This window comes from Camarhynchus parvulus, chromosome 1A (genome assembly GCF_901933205.1).
Source record: "Camarhynchus parvulus chromosome 1A, STF_HiC, whole genome shotgun sequence".
NCBI classification, from domain to species: domain Eukaryota; kingdom Metazoa; phylum Chordata; class Aves; order Passeriformes; family Thraupidae; genus Camarhynchus; species Camarhynchus parvulus.
This window is the reverse complement of record NC_044586.1, coordinates 70,309,780-70,330,409: the sequence shown is the minus strand read 5'-3', so window position 1 is coordinate 70,330,409 and position 20,630 is coordinate 70,309,780. Positions and strand designations below refer to the sequence as shown.

The 20,630-nt window shown below is 67.9% G+C and overlaps 2 protein-coding genes across 2 annotated transcripts; one reads left to right on the top strand and one right to left on the bottom strand.

Moving 5' to 3' along the window:
* Positions 1 to 8,240: 8,240 nt before the first annotated feature.
* On the bottom strand, positions 8,241 to 12,246 carry LOC115910619 (acrosin-like). The gene is given in 7 exon segments (XM_030960875.1): positions 8,241 to 9,125; positions 9,500 to 9,645; positions 11,034 to 11,297; positions 11,841 to 11,934; positions 11,936 to 12,050; positions 12,177 to 12,198; positions 12,201 to 12,246. Coding segments are annotated over 7 exon segments (1,572 nt in total).
* Positions 12,247 to 14,379: 2,133 nt separating this feature from the next.
* GCC1 (GRIP and coiled-coil domain containing 1) lies at positions 14,380 to 19,014 on the top strand. Its single transcript, XM_030960172.1, is given in 7 exon segments — positions 14,380 to 14,405; positions 14,957 to 15,377; positions 15,379 to 15,463; positions 15,465 to 15,512; positions 15,514 to 15,600; positions 15,602 to 15,928; positions 16,500 to 19,014. Coding segments are annotated over 6 exon segments (2,238 nt in total). The 5' UTR covers positions 14,380 to 14,405; positions 14,957 to 14,967; the 3' UTR covers positions 17,781 to 19,014.
* Positions 19,015 to 20,630: the final 1,616 nt, after the last annotated feature.

Genomic DNA, 20,630 nt, shown 5'->3' with positions numbered 1-20,630 from the left:
CTGTGCCGGTGCTCGCCCGGAGCACACCGGGGAGTCCCCGCCGGGGCCCAGCCGCCACCCCGGGGGCCGCCTTCTATTTGTTCAGCACCCAAAATAAATTAGATCGATGTAATAAAAGCGAAGGTGGATTTATGATTGAATCCCATATGTCCCTGTTTGCTTTGCGGGAGAGACGCGGGAGCGAAGCCCCTCGGGGGGCTCCGCCGGGGGCTCCCCGGGGATGCTCGGGCACGCGGCGGGGCCGTGCTGTCCGCCGGCCGCAGGTGCTGAAACGCCGGCGCTCACCCGGCTCCGAGCCCGGCCCGGGGGGCCCCGAGCGCCCCCGAGCCCCGACGGAGCCCCCCGGGCCGGGCGTGCCCTGGGCGCGGTCACGTCGGGCCGCCCCTTCCTCCCCGCGCTCCTCTCCCTCCCGCGGTGACATCACGGCCCCGCTGCCGGCACTGAGCGCCCGCCCGGCTCCCGGGACGCTCCGGTCCAGCTCCCTCGAGGCTCCGCAGGTACCTCCTTGTGCCGCTCCGGGCGTCCCCGCTCTGCCGAGCGTCCTTCCCTGCGTGTGAGGGCTGCAGCAATCGCTGCAGGAATTGGTGGCGATCGTGCTCTAACCTGGAGAAGCGCCGGGGTCCCCGGGAGGTGCCGGCTCTGGCCCGGCCTCGCTGCTCCCCGCTGGCTCCTTGGCCAGGGACAGAGCTCATCCCGGCCCGGGGCCCCTCGGCACCATCCCAGGGACACCCGCAGCTCGGCTTTCCCAGCGCTCCCAGCCTCCCACAGGCTGTCCCTGGGGGACAGAAATGCCCGTGTCACCTGCGGGCACAGCACGGGCCAGGCAGGGAGCGCTGGGGGCTGCGCGGCCCCCGAGGGCACTCGTGTCCCGTTCCTTCCCTCCCGGAGCAGCCTCCGCGCCTCGCCCCGGGCCCATCCAGCCCTCTCCGGGCAGGGCCAGGCGGGATGCGCCTCGGCTTTGCCGCTCACCTGCGGGAAACCCGCGGGCTCGTCCCTGCTGTTGGGTTTATTTGGCTTTTCCTGAATTTCGAGGATCGGTGTCGCCAAACTCCCTCGGGCCGTGCAGGGAAGAGGCACGGTGGGATGTGGGGACTGTGGCAGGGAAAGCCCCGCACTGGGGGCGTCAGGGAGGGTTTGGGGATGTTCCAGGTGAAACCTGGGTGGACTGAGGGCTCTGGCAAGGCCGTGGGGGGAGCAGCAGCTGCCAGGCTCGGTGGCACCTCTGTGGTTCCGCTGCTGCTCCGGCAGGAGAGGCACTGGCACCGCTGTCCCTGTGGGAATCCTGCCGGGAAATCCTATGGAGCCAGGCTGGGAGGGCTGGGGGTGTCCAGCGTGGGGACAGAATGGCTCTGGGGGGAGCTGAGAGCCCTGGCAGGGCCTGCAGGGGCTCCAGGAGAGCTGCAGAGGGACTGGGGCCAAGGCCTGCAGGGACAGCACCCAGGGAATGGCTCCCACTGCCAGAGGGCAGGCATGGATGGGATCTTGGCAATGAGGAATTCCTGGCTGGGAGGGTGGTGGGCGTGGGGGATCCCTCCGTTCCCTGTGGATCCCGGCGCTCAGCTGGGCTGGGCTGGGCACGGGGACCCCCCTGTGCCCCGTGGGGTGTCCAGGGGAGCTCTGCAGGCGCTGGGACGCGGCTCAGCCACGGCGGCTCCATCCTGTGCCGGGGGCTGCTCGGTGCAGGCAGCACCAGCAGCATTCCCGGTGTCTCCCGAGCCTCTCCAGAGCCCTGTGACCTCTTTTCCGGGTCTTTATCCGCTGTGCCTGGGGCACAAGGAGTTCCCAAGTTGCCCTCAAGTGTTTCCATCCTCTGCTCCGAGATTCCTGCCCTCATCCCTCCTCCTCGCAGCAGGGTCGTGCCTGAGCCCCGGACATCGGCGCTCATTTATCCGGCCCCGCAGCATCCCCCGTGTCCCACGGGGAATTCCCAGGCACCCACAGCCCCCTGAAGCCTTCCCACGATGCAGCACCGAGGTGAGGAACGCGGCGGGACTCGGGGATGCGCCGCGCACCATTCCCTGCTCCGGCACAAACGCGCCCGCCCAGCCGCCCGTTCCCCCGCGGCTCCGCAGGGCCCTCCCGGCCCCGGGGACATCCAGCCCCCGAGCGTGTCACCTCCCTGCCCTTCCCAAATTCTCCCCGTGCTCTTCCAGGGGGTGTTTGTGCTGCTTCCTGGGGCCGGCGCCCCCATTCCCAGCCCGCACCCACCCCCAGCACCGAGCCCCGCGTCCCTGCCAGCCCCAGCTCCCCCTGCCCAGCCCCTGCAGCCCCCTCAGCTCCCCTGCCCAGCCCCTGCAGCCCCCAGCCCTCTGCCCAGCCCCTCCGCGCCCCGCGCCCCTGCCCAGCCCCTGCAGCCCCCTCAGCTGCCCCTGCCCAGCCCCTGCAGCCCCCTCAGCTCCTCCTGCCCAGCCCCTCCACGCCCCAGCTGCCCCTGCCCAGCCCCTGCAGCCCCCTCAGCTGCCCCGCTCTGTCCCCCTCCCCGGTGCCGTCCTGGGCAGCCGGCAGGGCAGGAGCGGCGGCCCCGCTGCCCCCAGCCCTGTCCCCCTCCCCAGGGCCCAGCGGGGTGAACCAGCTCGGGGGGCTCTTCCTGAACGGCCGCCCCCTCCCCACGTGCAAGAGGCAGAGAATCATCGCGCTGGCGGCGAGCGGCGCCCGCAGCTCCGACATCTCCCGCAGCCTCAAGGTGCGCCCGGCCCGGGGCTGGGGGGGTCTCCTGCCCCCTCCCAAATCCTCCCCGCGCTCAAGCTCCGTCCGCAGGTGTCCAACGGCTGCGTCAGCAAAATCCTGGGCCGCTACTACCGGACGGGGGCCGTGGGGCCCAAGGCGGTGGGCGGCAGCAAGCCCCGCATGGCCACCCCCGCCGTGGTGGCCAGGATCGCGCGGCTGAAGCTGGAGCAGCCCGGGCTCTTCGCCTGGCAGATCCGCCGGCAGCTGCACGCCGAGGGAATCTGCGCCGGCAGCGGCATCCCCAGCGTGAGTCCTGCCCAGAGCCCCGGGGCTGCGGGAATTCCCGGGGCCGGGCGGGCAGGGGGTCCGGCCCCACGGCCGGGGGCGGGAGGTGGGAATGGTGCGCGGGGAAGGGCTCGGGGCAGTGGGAATGGTGCGCAGGGAAGGGCTCGGGGCAGTGGGAATGGTGCACAGGGAAGGGCTCGGGGCAGTGGGAATGGTGCGCAGGGAAGGGGGGCAGGGGAATGGTGCCAGGGAAGGGCTCGGGGCAGTGGGAATGGTGCACAGGGAAGGGCTCGGGGCAGTGGGAATGGTGCACGGGGAAGGGCTCGGGGCAGGGGGAATGGTGAGCAGGGAAGGGCTCGGGGCAGTGGGAATGGTGCACAGGGAAGGGCTCGGGGCAGTGGGAATGGTGCACAGGGAAGGGCTCGGGGCAGTGGGAATGGTGAGCAGGGAAGGGCTCGGGGCAGTGGGAATGGTGCACAGGGAAGGGCTCGGGGCAGTGGGAATGGTGAGCAGGGAAGGGCTCGGGGCAGTGGGAATGGTGCACGGGAAGGGCTCGGGGCAGTGGGAATGGTGCACGGGGAAGGGCTCGGGGCAGTGGGAATGGTGCACAGGGAAGGGCTCGGGGCAGTGGGAATGGTGCACGGGAAGGGCTCGGAGTGATGGGAAGGGTTCGGGCCCGAGGGAAGGACTCTGGAATGGGAGGGATTCCACAGGGAAGGACATGGGAATGGGAGGGATCCACAGGGAAGGGCTCGGTGCTTGGTGAGAAGCGGAGCTGGAGCGGGCGGGGAGGGGAAGGCCGATCGCTCCCTCCCAGCGGAATCAGAGCCCCGACCGCCACCCCCGAGCCCGGCTCCTGCTCGGGCCGCGGGACACGGCGGTGGCTCCGTGACAAGTGTCCCTGCGGGGCAGGGAGAGCTGTGCTTCCCAAGGACAGCCCCACCCCGGCGGTTCCCCGCCGTGCCAATCGCCCCCCGTTAGATTCTGTCGGTCCCCGGGATTCCGGGGTCACAAACCGGGAGCAGACGGGCTCGGCCCCGGGCCGGTGAACGCCTGGCTCCGGAGAGCATCCCAGAGACAGCTTCGCCTCCATTCCCGTCCCCCCGCAGCCCCGGGGGTCCCGTCCCCTCCCGGCACATCCCTCTCCCCTGCCCAGGTCTCCTCCATCAACCGCGTGCTCAGGACCCTGCCCAGCGACCTCCGGCTGGCGGCCGAGCCCCGGGACCCGCGGGGTGAGCCTTGCCCCAGAGCCCGGAGCCCTCCTGAGCTCCCCGGCCCCTCCGGGAGCCCCAGCACGGGCTCCGGCCCCAGCATCGGCTCCGGCCCAGCCCCTGCCTCTCTGTCCCCGCAGGGTCCCCTCCGGCCGCCCCCCCCGTCCCGCAGCCCCCCGCGGCCCCGGGCAGCCGGGAGCCCCCGCCGGGCTGCCCCGGGCACAGGAGCGGGGGCAGGAACCGGACCGTGTTCTCCAGGCAGCAGGCGGAGGCTCTGGAGGAAGGTGCGCTGCCCGAGCAGGACGGAGCGGGGCTGTTCTGGGGGGGCAATGCGGCTTTCGGGACGGGCTCGTGCCCCTGTGGGCGGTCCGGCCATCGCTGCGGGGCCTCAAACCACCCCAGAGCGCCCCAGAGCACCCCAAACCACACCAGAGTGCCCCAAACCACCCCAAACCGCCCCAGAGCACCCCAAACCGCCCCAGAGCACCCCAAACCGCCACAGGGCGCCCCAAACCACCCCAAAGCGCCCCAGACTACCCCAAACCACCCCAGAGCACCCCAAACCGCCCCAGAGCACCCCAGGGCACCCCAGCCCGCTGGCCCCGCCGTCTGGCTGCAGTCACGTCCCGGCATCTCCCGCCCGGGTGCCGGGGTGGCTGCCCCGCCCCGCCGCCGCTCACCCGATGTCCCTGGCAGCGTTCCGGAGGGGACAGTACCCGGACACCGCCACCCGCCAGAGCCTGGCCGCGGCCACCCAGCTGCCCGACAGCACCATCAGGGTAAGGGGGATCCCCCTCGCTCCGAGCGGGAGCGCGGCCACGTCCCGGTGCCCGGAGCAGCCCGGAGGGGCCGTCGGGACCGGGGCTGCCAGTGCGGGGGACAGGGAGCCCTCCTGCCCTCGGGGACATCCCCGAAGCGCGTCACCGCTGCTGGCGACAGGGGTGGGGACGGGCTCCGGATGGCGGGAGGGACTCCCCAGGGCTGGGTTTGTCCTGGCTCGGGGGTCTCTCCATGGCACACTCCCTGGCACACTCCCTGGCACACCTGGCACAGTCCCTGGCACACTCCATGGCACACTCCATGGCACACTCCCTGGCACACTCCATGGCACACTCCATGGCACACTCCCTGGCACAGTCCATGGCACACCTGGCACACTCCCTGGCACACTCCATGGCACACTCCCTGGTACACTCCCTGGCACACCTGGCACACTCCCTGGCACACTCCCTGGCACACCTGGCACACTCCCTGGCACACTCCATGGCACACTCCATGGCACACTCCCTGGCACAGTCCATGGCACACCTGGCACACTCCCTGGCACACTCCCTGGCACACTCCCTGGCACATTCTCTGGCACACTCCCTGGCACACTCCCTGGCACACTCCCTGGCACACTCCATGGCACATTCTCTGGCACACTCCCTGGCACAGTCCATGGCACAGCTGGCACACACCCCTCACGCGCTCCTCCCAGCAGCTCCAGACGCACATCCCTGTGCCCGTGCCGAGCCTCCCTGGGTGCAGGGCAGCCCCTTCCCGCCCAGCCCCAGCCCCCTGCCGGCCCCTGGGTGTGCAGGCAGTGCCAGCAGCGAGTCCCCCGTGCCAGGGCAGCGCTGCCCATCCCCGCAGCACGGCAGAGCGCACACGAGAGCAGCCCCGAGGGTGCCGTGCCCTGCCCCGGGACACGCCCGGAGCCTGGCGTGTGCTCCCGGCCCGTGGGGTGGGGAGGACGCAGGATCAAAGGCTTCCTCTGCCCAGGACCGTGCCCATGCCCGGGATGGACCCCCTGTCCCTGTCCCTGTCTATTTCTGGGATCAGGATCCTTCCCATGCCCAGAATCAAACCCTTTGCTCTGCCCGTGCCCACGTGCACGCCCGGGATCAGGACACGGGCATTCCTCTGCCCACGCCCGTGCCCATGTGTGGGATCGAGCTCCTTTCTGTGCCCGTGTCCCTCCCGTGTCCCTGCTCGCTCCCGGGCCGTGCCGGGTCCGTGTCCCGGGGCTCAGAGCTGTGCCAGGGCCCTGGGACGGGCGGGGGCCGCAGCCTCAGCTCCCGCCTCTGCCCAGGTCTGGTTCTCGAACCGCCGAGCCAAGTGGCGACGGGAGAGCAAGCGGCAGCTGGAGCCTGGCGGCGCAGGTGACAGCCCGGGCACTGGGGACGGGACGTGGGACCCAGGGGCGCCCCTGCGAGGGAGCGCGGCTGACATTTGGCGCTGGGACCCCGGGGATTGAGCCAGAGCCCCGCTGGGAGCTGGGGAAGGGACACGGCCACTCCCCGTGCGCCCCGGGGAGCCGGGCCAGGACATTGTCCGAGCAGGGACACTGTCCGAGCAGGGACACTGTCCGAGCCGGGACACTGTCCGAGCCGGGACATTGTCTGAGCCACACACCGTCCGGTCCGGGACACTGTCCGAGCCGGGACATTGTCTGAGCCGGGACATTGTCCGAGCCGGGACACTGTCCGAGCCGGGACACTGTCCGAGCCGGGACATTGTCCGGTCCGGGACACTGTCCGAGCCGGGACACTGTCCGAGCCACACACCGTCCGGTCCGGGACACTGTCCGAGCCGGGACACTGTCCGAGCCGGGACACTGTCCGAGCCGGGACATTGTCCGGTCCGGGACACTGTCCGAGCCGGGACACTGTCCGAGCCAGGACATTGTCCGAGCCAGGACATTGTCCGAGCCAGGACATTGTCCCCGCCCGTGCCCACGCAGGCTCCTGGTGCGACTGGATCCCGCCCGCTGTCGGTCCCGCCGCCGCAGCCGCCGCACGGGTAGGACATGGCCGCTCCCGGGGTGCTGGGGACACCGCAACAAGCCCGGGCACGCTCTGGAGCCCGCGGTCCCGTCGGGAGCCCTGTCTGGGGCGTCCGGCCCTCTGCCGGTGCCCTCGGGTGACGTGGTGCCGGAGCAGCTCTGTGACACGGCGCTGTACGATCCCCACGCAGCCGCTCCCGGACCCCCCCGCGGGCTCGGCGCAGCCCCTGCACGGCCTCGCCCCCCACCCGCGCCCCCCGGCCCCGCTGCACCTCTGCGCCTCCGGGCCCTGCGCCTGGGACGACGCTTGCTGCGGTACGAGCGGCCGGCCTGGGCCACGCCGGGCTTCTGGGGGTCCCCTGGGTGTCCCCTCCCAGGGCCCGGCGTGCCGGGGGCGATGCCTGAGCCCCGTGTCCCTCCCGCAGGTCCGGCTCCCGGCGGCAGCCCCGCTCCAGCGCCCTGGCAGCCCCTGGAGAGCCCCCCCTTCGCCCTGCTGCCCCCCGGGCTCACCCCGCTGCCAGCCTGGGGCCTGCAGCCCCGCTGAGCCCCCCGCCCGCCCCCGCAGGGATGGGGCTGTGTCCCGGCAGGATGGGGGCTCCGGCGCCCCCCGAGCCGGGGATCGAGGATCTCCGTGCAGGGCGGGCTCCGGGGGCAGCCGGGCCAGCACGGCCGGGCCAGCCCGCGGCAGGTCCCAAACCGCCTCCGGACGCCGCTGGACCGCGGAATTCAGGATCCCTGATTCGATCCGGGAGGGTGCCCACGCTCCAGCGCCTCCCCCAGAGCCAGGACAGCTCTTTGGAGCCGCGATCCCGCTGGAGCAGAGGGGATGTCCCGGGTCTAGGGACCCCAGCTGGGACCGAGGGCACCGCGGGGGTGGCACCGGGGGTCCCGGCAGGAGCTGGTGACAGAGGGGACAGCCCTGGGTGGCCGCAGCAGCTCGGGGGGCACCTCCCGCAGCTCCGCGTCCCTCGGGGCTCCGGGCTGCTGCCGTTCCCGTTATTAAAGCGCTTTTCCCACCCCGCCCCGAGGGCTCCGCGTCTCCTCCCGAACCGGGCCAGCCGCGCTCGTTCTCCCTCCCGGCTCCCGGTGCTGCCCGCAGCGGAAAGGCGCAGAGACCGCGGTGCTGGGGAGCACGAACAGCGTTATTTCAACACGAACGGGGCTGCGGCACGGGGGGCGGCATGGGACGGGCGGGGGGACAGAGCGGCCCCGGGGCTGCGGCCGCCTCGGGCCCCGCGGCGGCGGCCGAGCCCGAGCGGAGCGGGCGGGGCCGCGTTCTGCAGCCGGAACCGCGTCCGCTCCGGCTGCGCTCAGCCCAGCTGGCTCCTCAGGAACTGCAGGAAATCCCTGAGCAGGTTGCAGAACTGCACCAGGCTCTGGTACGGCACCGAGATCAGCAGAAGCCTGTCCGGATCCGGTGCCGGTTCCCGCTCCTCGGGCACCGGGGGGATGGCTGGCTCTGGTGTCGGCTCTGGCACCAGCTCTGGCTCCGGCTCGGGCACCAACTCTGGCTCCTCCTCTGGCTCTGGCTCCTCCTCTGGCTCCTCCTCTGGCTCTGGTGTCGCCTCTGGCACTAGCGATGGCTCTGGCAACGGCACTGTCGTCGGCATTGTCGTCGGCTCTGTCGTCGGCACTGTCGTCGGCATTGTCGTCGGCTCTGTCGTCGGCTCTGTCGTCGGCATTGTCGTCGGCATTGTCGTCGGCTCTGTCGTTGGCTCTGGTGTTGGCTCCGGTGTTGGCTCTGGCATCAGCACTGGTGTCGGGTCTGTCACCAGCTCTGGCTCTGGGGTTGGCTGTGGCACTGGCTCGGGCTCTGGCGTCAGCTCTGTTACCAGCTCTGGCCCTGGTGTCGGGTCTGTTACCAGCTCTGGCCCTGGCACCACCAGCTCTGGCGTGGGCTCTGGCACTGGTGTTGGCTCTGTTTGTGCCTCTTGTTCTGGCGTCGGGGTCTCCTCAGAAGCCATGGTGACCTCTGCCTTAGGAGTCGGGGCGCACTTTGGCTCCGGTGCTGTACCACTGATGTCTGCAGGGCTCAGGCTCGTCTGGATCAGGATCCAGTTGTAGAAGTGCTGAGTGGAGGTGTAGATTCCGGGGTGCCTGGCTCTGTCACAGCCTCTTCCCCAGCTGTTCAATCCCACCAGCCAGTAGTAGTCAGCTTCATTGTCCTTGCAGACGAGGGGACCCCCGCTGTCCCCCTGTGCCAGGAGAGATGGTTCAGGGACTGTGGGGGGCTGCTGCCACCCCGGGGCCGGCTCCTCTCTCCCAATCCCGGGGCCGGCTCCTCTCTCCCAATCCCAGGGCTGGCTCCTTTCTCCCAGTCCCTGCCAGGTCCGCATTCCCAGCACATTCCCAGTACAGGTCGGGGGCTCTCCCATCCCTGCACACGGGTCCCAGATGTGCAGAGGACAGATGTTCCAGGGTCACATCTGCACTTTGGGTCTGCTGGGGTCACTGGATGGGCGTTGTGGGCAGGAACAGGCCTTGGGGACAAGGGGACATAGGACATGGACCTGCGGGTGGGGAGGGGTGGACATGGGACAAGCTTGGCTGTGTGGGGGGGGGCTCCTACCTGGCAGGTGTCAATGCCGCCCTGCGGGTACCCAGCACACAGGTTGTCAGCATGAACAGCCCCCGCGTACCACCGGCTGCTGTTGCAGAGCTCTGTGTCCATGAGGTGGACCTTTGCCTCCTGCAGCACCATGTTTGGTCCCTGAGCTGTGGGCACAGAGGGGAATGAGCCCCAGCAGCTCGGTACCCATCCCCTCCCCAGCCTGGGGTGAACTCCCTTCCCAGGCCTGGCTCTGCCCCTTCTCCACAGAGCGATGTCCATCCCCCTTCCCACAGAGCGTGTCCAGCTGTGTCCCTGCCCCTTCCCCACAGAGCAATGTCCAGCTGTGTCCCTGCCCCTTCCCCATGACTCAATGTTGTCCAGCTGTGTCCCTGCCCCTTCCCCACAGAGCAATGTCCAGCTGTGTCCCTGCCCCTTCCCCATGACTCAATGTTGTCCAGCTGTTTCCCTGCCCCTTCCCCACAGAGCGATGTTGTCCAGCTGTGTCCCTGCCCCTTCCCCACAGAGCGATGTTGTCCAGCTGTTTCCCTGCCCCTTCCCCACAGAGCGATGTCCAGCTGTGTCCCTGCCCCTTCCCCACAGGTAATGTTGTCCAGCTGTGTCCCTGCCCCTTCCCCACAGAGCGACATTGTCCAGCTGTGTCCCTGCCCCTTCCCCACAGAGCGATGTCCAGCTGTGTCCCTGCCCCTTCCCCACAGAGTGACGTTGTCCAGCTGTGTCCCTGCTGTTGGCCTGGGGAAGGGGCCAGACCCATCTCCCCGAGGTTTCACAGGGCCAGCAGGAATTGTTTGGGTGAGCAGGGACCTTACAGCTCATCCCGTTCCACGCCCTGTCTTGGCAGGGACTCCTTCCCCCAGCCTGGGCTGCTCCGAGCCTGGCCCCACTGGCATCCTGTGGCCGGACCCTCTCTGTGCCCAGCCCGTGTCCCTCTCTGTGCCCAGCCCGTGTCCCTCTCTGTGCCCAGCCCATGTCCCCAGGGTGCCCAGCCCATGTCCCCAGGTGCCCAGCCCATGTCCCTCTCTGTGCCCAGCCCGTGTCCCCAGGGTGCCCAGCCCGTGTCCCTGTCTGTGCCCAGCCCGTGGCCCCAGGGTGCCCACTCCGTGTCCCTGTCTGTGCCCAGCCCGTGTCCCTGTCTGTGCCCAGCCCATGTCCCCGGGTGCCCAGTCCGTGTCCCTGTCTGTGCCCAGCCCGTGTCCCTGTCTGTGCCCAGCCCGTGTCCCTGTCTGTGCCCAGCCCATCTCCCCAGGTGCCCAGTCCGTGTCCCTGTCTGTGCCCAGCCCGTGTCCCTGTCTGTGCCCAGCCCATCTCCCCAGGTGCCCAGCCCGTGTCCCTCTCTGTGCCCAGCCCGTGTCCCCAGGTGCCCAGTCCATGTCCCTGTCTGTGCCCAGCCCGTGTCCCTGTCTGTGCCCAGCCCATCTCCCCAGGTGCCCAGCCCGTGTCCCTGTCTGTGCCCAGCCCATGTCCCCGGGTGCCCAGCCCGTGGCCCCAGGTGCCCAGCTCACCCTCAGAGCACACATCCTGTTGGGGAACTCACCTCTGGCAAAGTTCCAGCCGGCGATGTAGCAGGATTTCAGCTCCGAGACCCTGAGCGAGGCGTCGGGCACACAGCCCAGCTGGATGTAGTCGCTGCACTCCACGGGCTGCTCCAGCTCCACCAGGGCAATGTCGTTCCTGGCCGTGGCAGCCACGTAGTGCTGGTGCACCAGAAGCCTCTGGATGCGTCTCACCACAGCCTCAGGGCCTGGCTGTCTCAGATCTATGGCCCCAATCACCACATCCCACATGGAGATGCCCCTGGGGAGCAGATGGACAGAGGGGTGACAGGGAGCAGAGCCACGGGCTGCAGCAGCCCAGCATTTCCCGGCCTTCTGCTTGCCCAGGCGTTGCAGCGCGATGCAATTCCCTGTTTTAGCCATCGTTTTCAGTGTGCATACCTTTCTCCCCCTTGCCTCCTGCTAAGTGCTGTAAGCTTGACATTAGCAGGGGCAGTGATTGCTAAAGTTCAAAAGATGCTTCTCAGCCCGGGGTTCTGCTAGGTGTCATTGTCCCCTGAGACTCCCTTCACCTGTTTTACACCTATCTTCCCTGTCCCGGGTTTAAAGCACACTGAGCCGTGTGGTCCGTTGGAGCTGTACAGAGTCTAAAATTTCTTTTTCCTTCACCTCGCTAGAGCCTTTCCAAGTAAAATGTTTTTTATTGCATGATGTTTATTTTGAGCAAAGACCCCAGACGTTCCATCCTGTGGGACCCATACCAGGTGGACAGGGAAGTGGCCCGTGGTGCTGGGGGCTGGGCGCCTGCCCGCTCTGGGGACATCTCTGTCCCTGCTGTCTCTTACCCGCCCTGGCGAAGCAGTGTGCGACCGTGAGCACCCACTGGGAGCTGAGGAGGACACCCGTGCACATGTGCCACGTGCGTTTTCGTCTCCCAGGTGGCCTGGATGCTGACGATGCCGGGCCAGGCCCCGGGCTGGACACTGGTGACACCCACACGGGACGTACCAGCAGCAGAGCTGCGGTCGGAATCCAAGGGCCGGAGCCCACAGGTGCCCCTGGAAGCACAAAGCCATCACTGCCCTGCTCGGGGACAGCAGGGACAGGGACCCCCAGGGGCTCCTCTGTGCCCAGGCTGTGCCAGGCAAGCCCCGAGTGTCCCCGAGCCCCCCGGGGCCACTGACCTGCAGGTGTCCCAGGTGCCCCCACGGGCCCGGCCAGGGCCAGCAGGACGAGCAGCCCCAGCAAAGCCATCGGTGCCAGCACAGGTGGCAGAGAGAGCAGAGCTGTCACCTCTGGTGACACCCAGGGCCCTGGCAGTGCCCAGGGTGCCACCAGGCCGGGGTGATGTCACAGAGGGGCCGGTTCCATGTGCGGGGCATGGCGGGGAGGGGCAGCTCGGGGTCACAGAGACGTGGAAGAATGGTCTGGGGACAGCGCCCCAGAGCACCAACACAGGGTGAGAGTGGTCAGACCCTGCTGGCACTGGGCTGGGCATGAGCAGCTGCAGCAGCCCTGAGAGAAGGATTTGGGCGTGCTGGGGGTGAGAGCTGGACCTGACCCAGCCCAGAACCCCCCAGCCCTGGGGAGCAGGGCAGGAAGATCCTGCCCCGTGCCCCCTCAGGTGAGACCCCACCTGCAGAGCTGCCCCAGCCCTGGGGACACAGCAGCAGCACCTGGAGCTGCTGCAGAGCCCAGAGAGGCCCCGGAGCTGCTCCAGGGCTGGAGCCCCTCAGTTCCCAGGGAGCCAGGCTGGGAGAGCTGGGGGTGCTCACCTGGAGAGGAGAAGGATCCAGGGAGAGCTCAGAGCCCCTGGCAGGGCCTGCAGGGGCTCCAGGAGAGCTGCAGAGGGACTGGGGCCAAGGCCTGCAGGGACAGCACCCAGGGAATGGCTCCCACTGCCAGAGGGCAGGCATGGATGGCATCTTGGCAATGAGGAATTCCTGGCTGGGCTGGGATTGCCAGAGCAGCTGGGGCTGCCCCTGCATCCCTGGCAGTGCCCAGGGCCAGGCTGGACACTGGGGCTGGAGCAGCCTGGGATGGTGGGAGGTGTCCCTGCACAAGGAAGCATTCAGTACCTAGTAGAAGACAGGATGCTAATTAATGAAAGAGATTTTTGTGTAATTTAGAGCCAATGAACATTTGTTTCTTTGTCGGCTCAGAATGCACAAACAGGTGACAAACTTTTGCCCTGGGGTCCCTGTGGGGGCCGGAACATTGCTGGCAGCAGCCCCTGGCCAGGGGCAGGGCAGGGCCGGACTCACGGACGCTGAACCAGCGCGGTTCGAGTTTTATTCATCCCGGCGGCTCCGGGGCATTCCGGCCACGCCAGGAGCAGCCCCGGTCCCTCCCGCAGGGGACAGCGGGGACAGGGCCCGGCTGAGGGGGCACTCGGACACACCGAGGGTTCTCCAGCTCCTCCCCATCGCTATCCGGGGGTTCGGAGCACCGGGATGCTCCTCCAGGCCCGCCCCAGGGGGACATCCCCTTGGAGAGGGCTGCAGGGGGGACAGCGACCAGCGTGGGGACAGCACGGGAGGGGCGCGACACTGCTCGTCCCGCTCCGCTGTCCGCAGCGGGGACACTGCTCGGTGTCACCTCCCCGCCCCGCCCGCCACAACTCCCCTGCAGGCTGGCACTGAGACCCCCTCGGGGCCACACGGGGGCCACACGGAGGGGACACGGGGGACACGGGGGACACGGGGCCGGGGTGGGCACGAGGGGATGGGGGAGAAACGGGGAGACAGCAGGACACACGGGGACACGGGAGAACACTGGGAACACGGAGGGGACATGGACGGACATGGGGGAAACAACGGAGGGACACGGGGGACGTGAGGGAACATGGGGAGGACATGAGGGGACACGAGGACACATGAGGTGCGGGATGGGACACGGGAAGAACACAGGGGGACACGAGGGCACAAGAGGGGGCCAGGGGAGGACAGAAGGGGACAAGGGGGGACACGGTGGGACACGGGGGGACACGGGAAGAACACAGGGGGACACGAGGGACACGGGGGACTCCAGGGGACACACGGAGGGACACGGGACCGCCCAGCTGTCACCGCCGTGCGGCGCCGGGCCGAAGGCCACGCCCCAGTCACAGACCACGCTCACATATCGACCACGCCCATTCGGGAACACAGCCGTTCCTCGTCGCACAGGCCACGCCCCCCACTCCAACGGGCCACGCCCACCGCCGCGCTCCGCGGCGAGCGCGGAGACCACGCCCCTCATGGACATAAGCCACGCCCACATCTGAGCGCGCGCACGGCCCCGCCCCGCGTCGCAGCCACGCCCACAGATCGCTTTATTTGGGGCGTGGCTCCGCCCCTCCTGTAACCCCTCCCTTTGCCCCGCCCCTCCAGCGGCTTCCGGCGGAAGTGGCGGCGCGGCGGAACCGGCCGGAGGTGAGGGGGAACCGGGGGCTCGGGCGGTCCGAGGGGTGAGGATGGCGGGGCCCGGGATTGCGGGGCGGCCGGAGGGGTCAGGGTGGGAGTCGGGATGGTGCCCAGGGGCTGACGGTGCGGGGCCCGGGTGGTGTCCGGGGGGTCACGGTGGCCCTCGGGGTCAAGGATGGAGGCTGGGGGTCCTGAGGGGTCACGTTGGGAGTCAGGGTGGTCCTGAGGAGGTGACAATGGAGGGTCCGGGAGGTGTCTGGGGGGTTAGCGTGGTGTCTGAGGGCTCAGCATGGGGGTCCCGGGAGGGGTCAGGAGGGGATCCGGGAGGGGAGTTCAGAGCGGTGTCCTGGGGGTCCGGGTGCTGTCCTGGCAGAGTCAGGATGGTGCTCCTGGGCAGGTCAGGATGGGGGTCCTGGGCAGGTCAGGATGGGGGTCCTGGGCAGGGCATGGTCAGGGTGGTGTTTGTGATCTTTGCTGCCCCTTTTGATGTCCTGGTGGGCCTAGGGGGGTGCTCCTGCCCATCCCAAAGGTGCCCTTTCTCCTTGCCCTGCTCCCCCCAGGTTGCCCCGCCATGGAGAAGTTCGGGATGAACTTCGGGGGCGGCCCCAGCAGGAAGGAGCTGCTGGAGACCATCGAGACGCAGAAGCAGCAGCTCCTGCGCTTCCAGGCGCGCCTCAAGGACGTCGTGCACGCCTACAAGAGCCTGCTGAAGGAGAAGGAGGCGCTGGAAGCCAGCCTGAAGGCGCTCTCCGTGTCCCACGACGGGGAGCTGGCCGTGCCCCCGCCGGCAGCCGGGGACTCCCCGGACGACCGGAGCTCGGAGCACAGCGAGGACAGCGCGGGGACGGCCGCCAGCACGGACACCGCGGCCAGCCTGCCCAGGGGGGACGAGGAGGACAAGGCCGCGGCCGCCCCCTCCCCGAGAGCCGAGGGAGCGAGCGGCGCCGAGGGCGGGAGCTGTGCGCCGGGCGAGCCCGGCGGCGCTGCAGCAGCTGAAGGCGCAGCTGGCCACGCTGACGGGCGCGCTGGCCACGGTGACGCAGGAGAAGTCGCGCATGGAGGCCTCGTTACCAGGCGGAGCGGCGGCAGATGAAGCAGGAGCTGGAGGAGGCGGCGGGCGGGCGCGGCCGAGGCCGAGCGGCTGCGGGAGCTGCAGGAGCAGCTGGGCCAGACCCGCGGCCGCCTCCTGGAGCAGCAGCGCGAAGCGGGAGCGCGAGCAGGGCGACCACGGGCTGATGCTGCGCGAAGCTGCAGGAGCTGCTGCGCCGCCGAGCGGGACGCGCCGTGCCGCCGAGCAGGAGCTGCAGCAGGCCCGGGAGGCGCTGGCCAGCAGCGCCAGCGCCGCAGAGCGAGCCCAGGGCCACGAGCAGCAGGCGCGGCAGCTGAGCCAGGAGCTGGAGGAGCTGCGCAGGGAGCTGCAGGGCGTGCGCGAGGAGAGCGGCAGGGCCGACCCGCGCATCCAGGAGCTGCAGGAGGAGATGGCCGGCCTCAAGAACCACTTCCAGCTGCAGCTGGTGCAGGAGATGAAGAAGGTGATTGCTGGCTGGGAATGAGGCTGGTGCCCAGGGACTGGGGCTAGAGGAGCCAAATTCCCTCTCCCAGTCTCTGAGAGTCCAAAGAATCCTGGCTTGGGCTGATGGGATGACAAACTGGGGAACAGCTCTCTGTGGGATGTATCCAGGGAGTGGGGCTGGAGTCAGACAAATTCCCCTTCCCAATCACTCAGATTCTGGGAGATTTGAAATAAATGGACAGGGTGCCCAGAGCAGCTGGGGCTGCCCCTGCATCCCTGGCAGTGCCCAAGGCCAGGCTGGACACTGGGGCTGGAGCACCTGGGACAGTGGGAAGTGTCCCTGCCATGGCAGCCCTGGAGGGGCTTTGGGGTCCCTTCCCACACAACCCATTCCAGGATTCCAAACACACAAATACCTAAAAAGCCAGAACAGGGAGGTCTCTCAGGCAGGGTTCCTGGGGTGGGAAGGGCCCCTTGTTGGTTTGGAGCAGAGCAGGGACCCCGTGTGACCCCAGGTGTGTCCCTGTGTGACCCCAGGTGTGTCCCCGTGTGACCCCATGCTGCCCTAACCCTGCCATGTCCTCGCACAGACAGCCCAGGCCGAGGAGCAGCTCCGGCAGCGCTCGCAGCGGGAGGAGCAGCGCGTGGCCGAGCTGGAGGCCCAGGTGTCCCAGGTGTCCGAGCTGCTGGGCACCTACGAGAAGGCCAAGCAGAGGGACCAGGGCACCATCCAGAGGCTCAAGGACCGCATCGTGCAGCTGGACCTGGAGAACAAGACCTTGGCCATCGCCGCCTCCAGCCGCTCCCTGGGCGAGGTGGCCGTGGAGGAGGCCACCCTGGACGTGAGCGTGCTCAAGGAGAAGATGGAGAAGCTGCGGAAGCTCCTGCAGGCGGCAGCCGGGAAGGGCGCGGAGGCGGAGGAGCCGCAGGAGCCGGAGCCGGCCCCGGGCGGCGGGGACGGGAACGGGGACAAGGCCCCGGGCGGGCACTGCCAGCAGGAGCTGAGGCAGCTCAAGGAGGAGTTCGAGCGCTACAAGGTGAGGGCGCAGCAGGTGCTCAAGAGCAAGGCCAGCAAGGACGTGGGCCTGGCCAAGGAGCTGGAGGAGGCGCGGGAGCAGCTGGCGGAGCTCCAGGAGAAGCACGTGCTGCTGCAGCTGGCCGCGGACGACACGGAGAAGCGGCACCGGCAGGAGCTGGAGGCCAGGAAGCAGGAGCTGTCCCAGCTGCAGCAGCTGCACCGGCAGGAGCTGGAGCGGTGCCAGCTGCAGTTCCGGGAGCGGGCGCTGCGCCTGGAGGAGGAGATGCACAAGCAGCGGGACCGGGCGCTGGCCGTGCTGGCCGAGAAGGACCGGGAGCTGGAGCAGCTCCGCGCCCTCGCGCTGCCCCACGGCCCCAAGGGCTGCCGGGACGGCGGGCCCGGCCCCGGGGACGCTCCCAGCCAGGACTCCTCGGAGATCCTGCCGCAGGAGCTGCAGCTGGGCTCCGGCTCCGAGCCCACCTTCTTCCTGTACGCGGAGCAGCTGGCGCGCAAGGAGGTGGAGATCGCGGCGCTGCGCAAGCACCGGCACCGGCTGGAGGTGCAGCTGCACCAGCTGCAGGGCAGGGCCCTGGCCGAGGAGGACCGGCACCGCGAGGAGGTGGCGGCGCTGCGGGACGAGATCCAGAAGAACTGCCGGGATAAGAGCAGGGAAGGAGCCAACCTGGAGTACCTGAAGAACGTGGTGTACCGGTTCCTGACGCTGCCGGACGCGCGGGGCCGGCAGCAGACGCTCACGGCCATCCTGGCCATCCTGCACTTCAGCCCCGAGGAGAAGCTGAGCATCGCCAAGAGCTCGGCCCACGGCTCCTGGTGGCCCCACGGGAAGAGATGAGGGCTGGGTTTTGTTCCCTTTTCCGTAAGAGCTCCTCCCGAGGATTGACCAAAACCTCGTCCCAGCCACGCCCACATCTCTGTAGGATTTGGGCTCCAGTTGGGGTTTTTAGCACTAATTTGCAGTGAGGTTGTGCCAACTTTTCCAGCCCCAAAGCCTCTGTGGTGGGAATTTGCTTCGAGTTGAGACTTGATTTGGAAACCATGGAATTGAAGATGCCGAGGTTTTTTAAAGGTGGTTTAAAAGCAATCCCTACCTGTCAGACGTGGCATCGGGTGGAATTCACTTGGATCTTCAAGCTCCAGCCAGGCTGGTGACTCAGGAGATGAAAAGGAAAGTGGGAAGCACTTTAGGTGGAGCTAAAATAGCACCAGGCCATGGAAAGCTCAGGAAGATGGGGCTCAGTGCAGGAAATCTTGGGCATTTCCCCATAAGGTTCTTTTCCAGAGCCTAATTTAACCAGTGGATGCAGCTCCAGGCTCATCCAGGGGCTCAGGCTCTCTTTCCTTCCCAGGGATCCTCTCTGGGCAACCAGGGATTCTAGGAAGGAGAAAGGATCTCCCTGTGGATGATTCCCATCCTGAGGGTGTTGTTTTCCTGCCCCACGTTTGGAATTAAATCCTGGCTGCTAAAGCTAGGCCCAGAGACAGGGATAGGTCTGGATTAACACCCGCAGGGGTCCTGGAGCCCAGTCAAGAGCAGGTTTGGGAGCAGCTCCTGGTGCTGCAGTGCCCAGAGAGCCTTGGGAAGGATCAGCCACTCCTGGCACGGCCAGGGACAATGACAGGGACATGGAACTTCCCTCCTTTGCTCCTTGGCTGTCCTGGCCCTGTCAGCAGCCAAACTCCCTGGATTCCACTCTGGCCAGTGCAGCCCTTGGTGCCAATTTCTCCTCCAAAAAATCCTCAGGGAAAACGTGCCCCGGGCAGAGCCTGTCCCTGCTGGGAGGGGGCCACAGCTGGGGGATATTCCCTCCATCCAGGGATGTTCCCACCAGGAACAGCGGGATCCAGGTGCTGCCCTGGTGGGAGAGTTTGTCCCAGGAATGTCTGAAACGCTCCTCAAGGATCAAAGTGCTTGCTCAGCAGGGGAGAGCCCAGCAGGGCTCCCAGCAGGGAGCAGGGAATCAGTGTGGGATCCAGCAGGGAGCAGGGAATCAGTGTGGGATCCAGCAGGGAATCAGTGTGGGATCCAGCAGGGAGAGCAGGGAATCAGTGTGGGATCCAGCAGGGGAGCAGGGAATCAGTGTGGGATCCAGCTGGGAGCAGGGAATCAGTGTGGGATCCAGCAGGGAGCAGGGAATCAGTGTGGGATCCAGCAGGGAGAGGAGAATCAGTGTGGGATCCAGCAGGGAGAGCAGAGAATCAGTGTGGGATCCAGCAGGGGAATCAGTGTGGGATCCAGCTGGGAGCAGGGATCAGTGTGGGATCCAGCAGGGAGAGCAGGGAATCAGTGTGGGATCCAGCAGGGAGCAGGGAATCAGTGTGGGATCCAGCAGGGAGAGCAGAGAATCAGTGTGGGATCCAGCTGGGAGAGCAGGGAATCAGTGTGGGATCCAGCAGGGAGCAGGGATAGTGGGATCCAGCAGGGAGAGAGGGAATGGGGCCAGAGGGGGGGCAGGGAGGGGAGTGTGGGCCAGAGGGGTGTGGCCAGGAGAGAGGGAGTGTGGGTCCAGGGGGTGGGGGGAGCGTGTGTCGGGGGGGGTGGGATCCAGCAGGGAGAGCAGGGACAAGGCAGGATCCAGCTGGGAGGACCCAGATCCATCCCAGTGCCCTCTGTCTGTCCCTGGCAGAGGAAGATGAGGAAGCTGCTGTGGGGAAGCATCTCCAGGAGTGCCCAGCTCCGTGTCACTGTCACCCTCCTGCAGCTCCCAGTGCCAATCCTCCCTCTGCTCCCCTCCAGCCCCTCTCCCTCCTGCTCCCTCCTTCCCTCAGACCCTCCCTCCCTCTTCCCTCTCTCCCTTCAGCCAATATCCCTGAAATAAAGGTAAAATTCCTCTTTGAGGGGACTCTGGTGGCCCCTGGCTATGGGATGGGCATTGCTTGGGGTTTTTTGTGGATGTTGAACATCCTTGGGTTTAAAATTATCACAAAATCATTAAATCCCGTGATTTCCTGGGAGTGTGAGAATGGGGATGGTTCATTCCTGCACCTGCGGTCGGGCTGTGGCAGCTGAGGGGATGCAGAGGAGTCTGGCACTGAGAATCCTGGCATGGTTTGGGTGGGAAGGGACCCCAAAGCCCCTCCAGTGCCACCCCTGCCATGGCAGGGACACCTCCCACTGTCCCAGGTGCTCCAGCCCCAGTGTCCAGCCTGGCCTTGGGCACTGCCAGGGATGCAGGGGCAGCCCCAGCTGCTCTGGCAATCCCAGCCCAGCCAGGAATTCCTCATTGCCAAGATGCCATCCATGCCTGCCCTCTGGCAGTGGGAGCCATTCCCTGGGTGCTGTCCCTGCAGGCCTTGGCCCCAGTCCCTCTGCAGCTCTCCTTGAGCCCCTGCAGGCCCTGCCAGGGGCTCTGAGCTCTCCCTGGATCCTTCTCCTCTCCAGGTGAGCACCCCCAGCTCTCCCAGCCTGGCTCCCTGGGAACTGAGGGGCTCCAGCCCTGGAGCAGCTCCGGGGCCTCTCTGGGCTCTCCCCAGCAGCACAAGGAGCTCCCGGCTGCTCTCCCGGCTCTGCCTCCTCATTGCCGCTGTGCCCGGGGGCATCCGAGCGCTCATTTGGGCTCTCCCGTGCCTGGGGCTGATCCCTCCCCGCTCCCGGGGCTGGCACGGCGCCGCTGCTCCTCTGGGAAGCTCCTGCTCCTCTGGGAAGCTCCTGCCGCCCCGGCCGGGCAGGTTCCTCCGGCTGCAC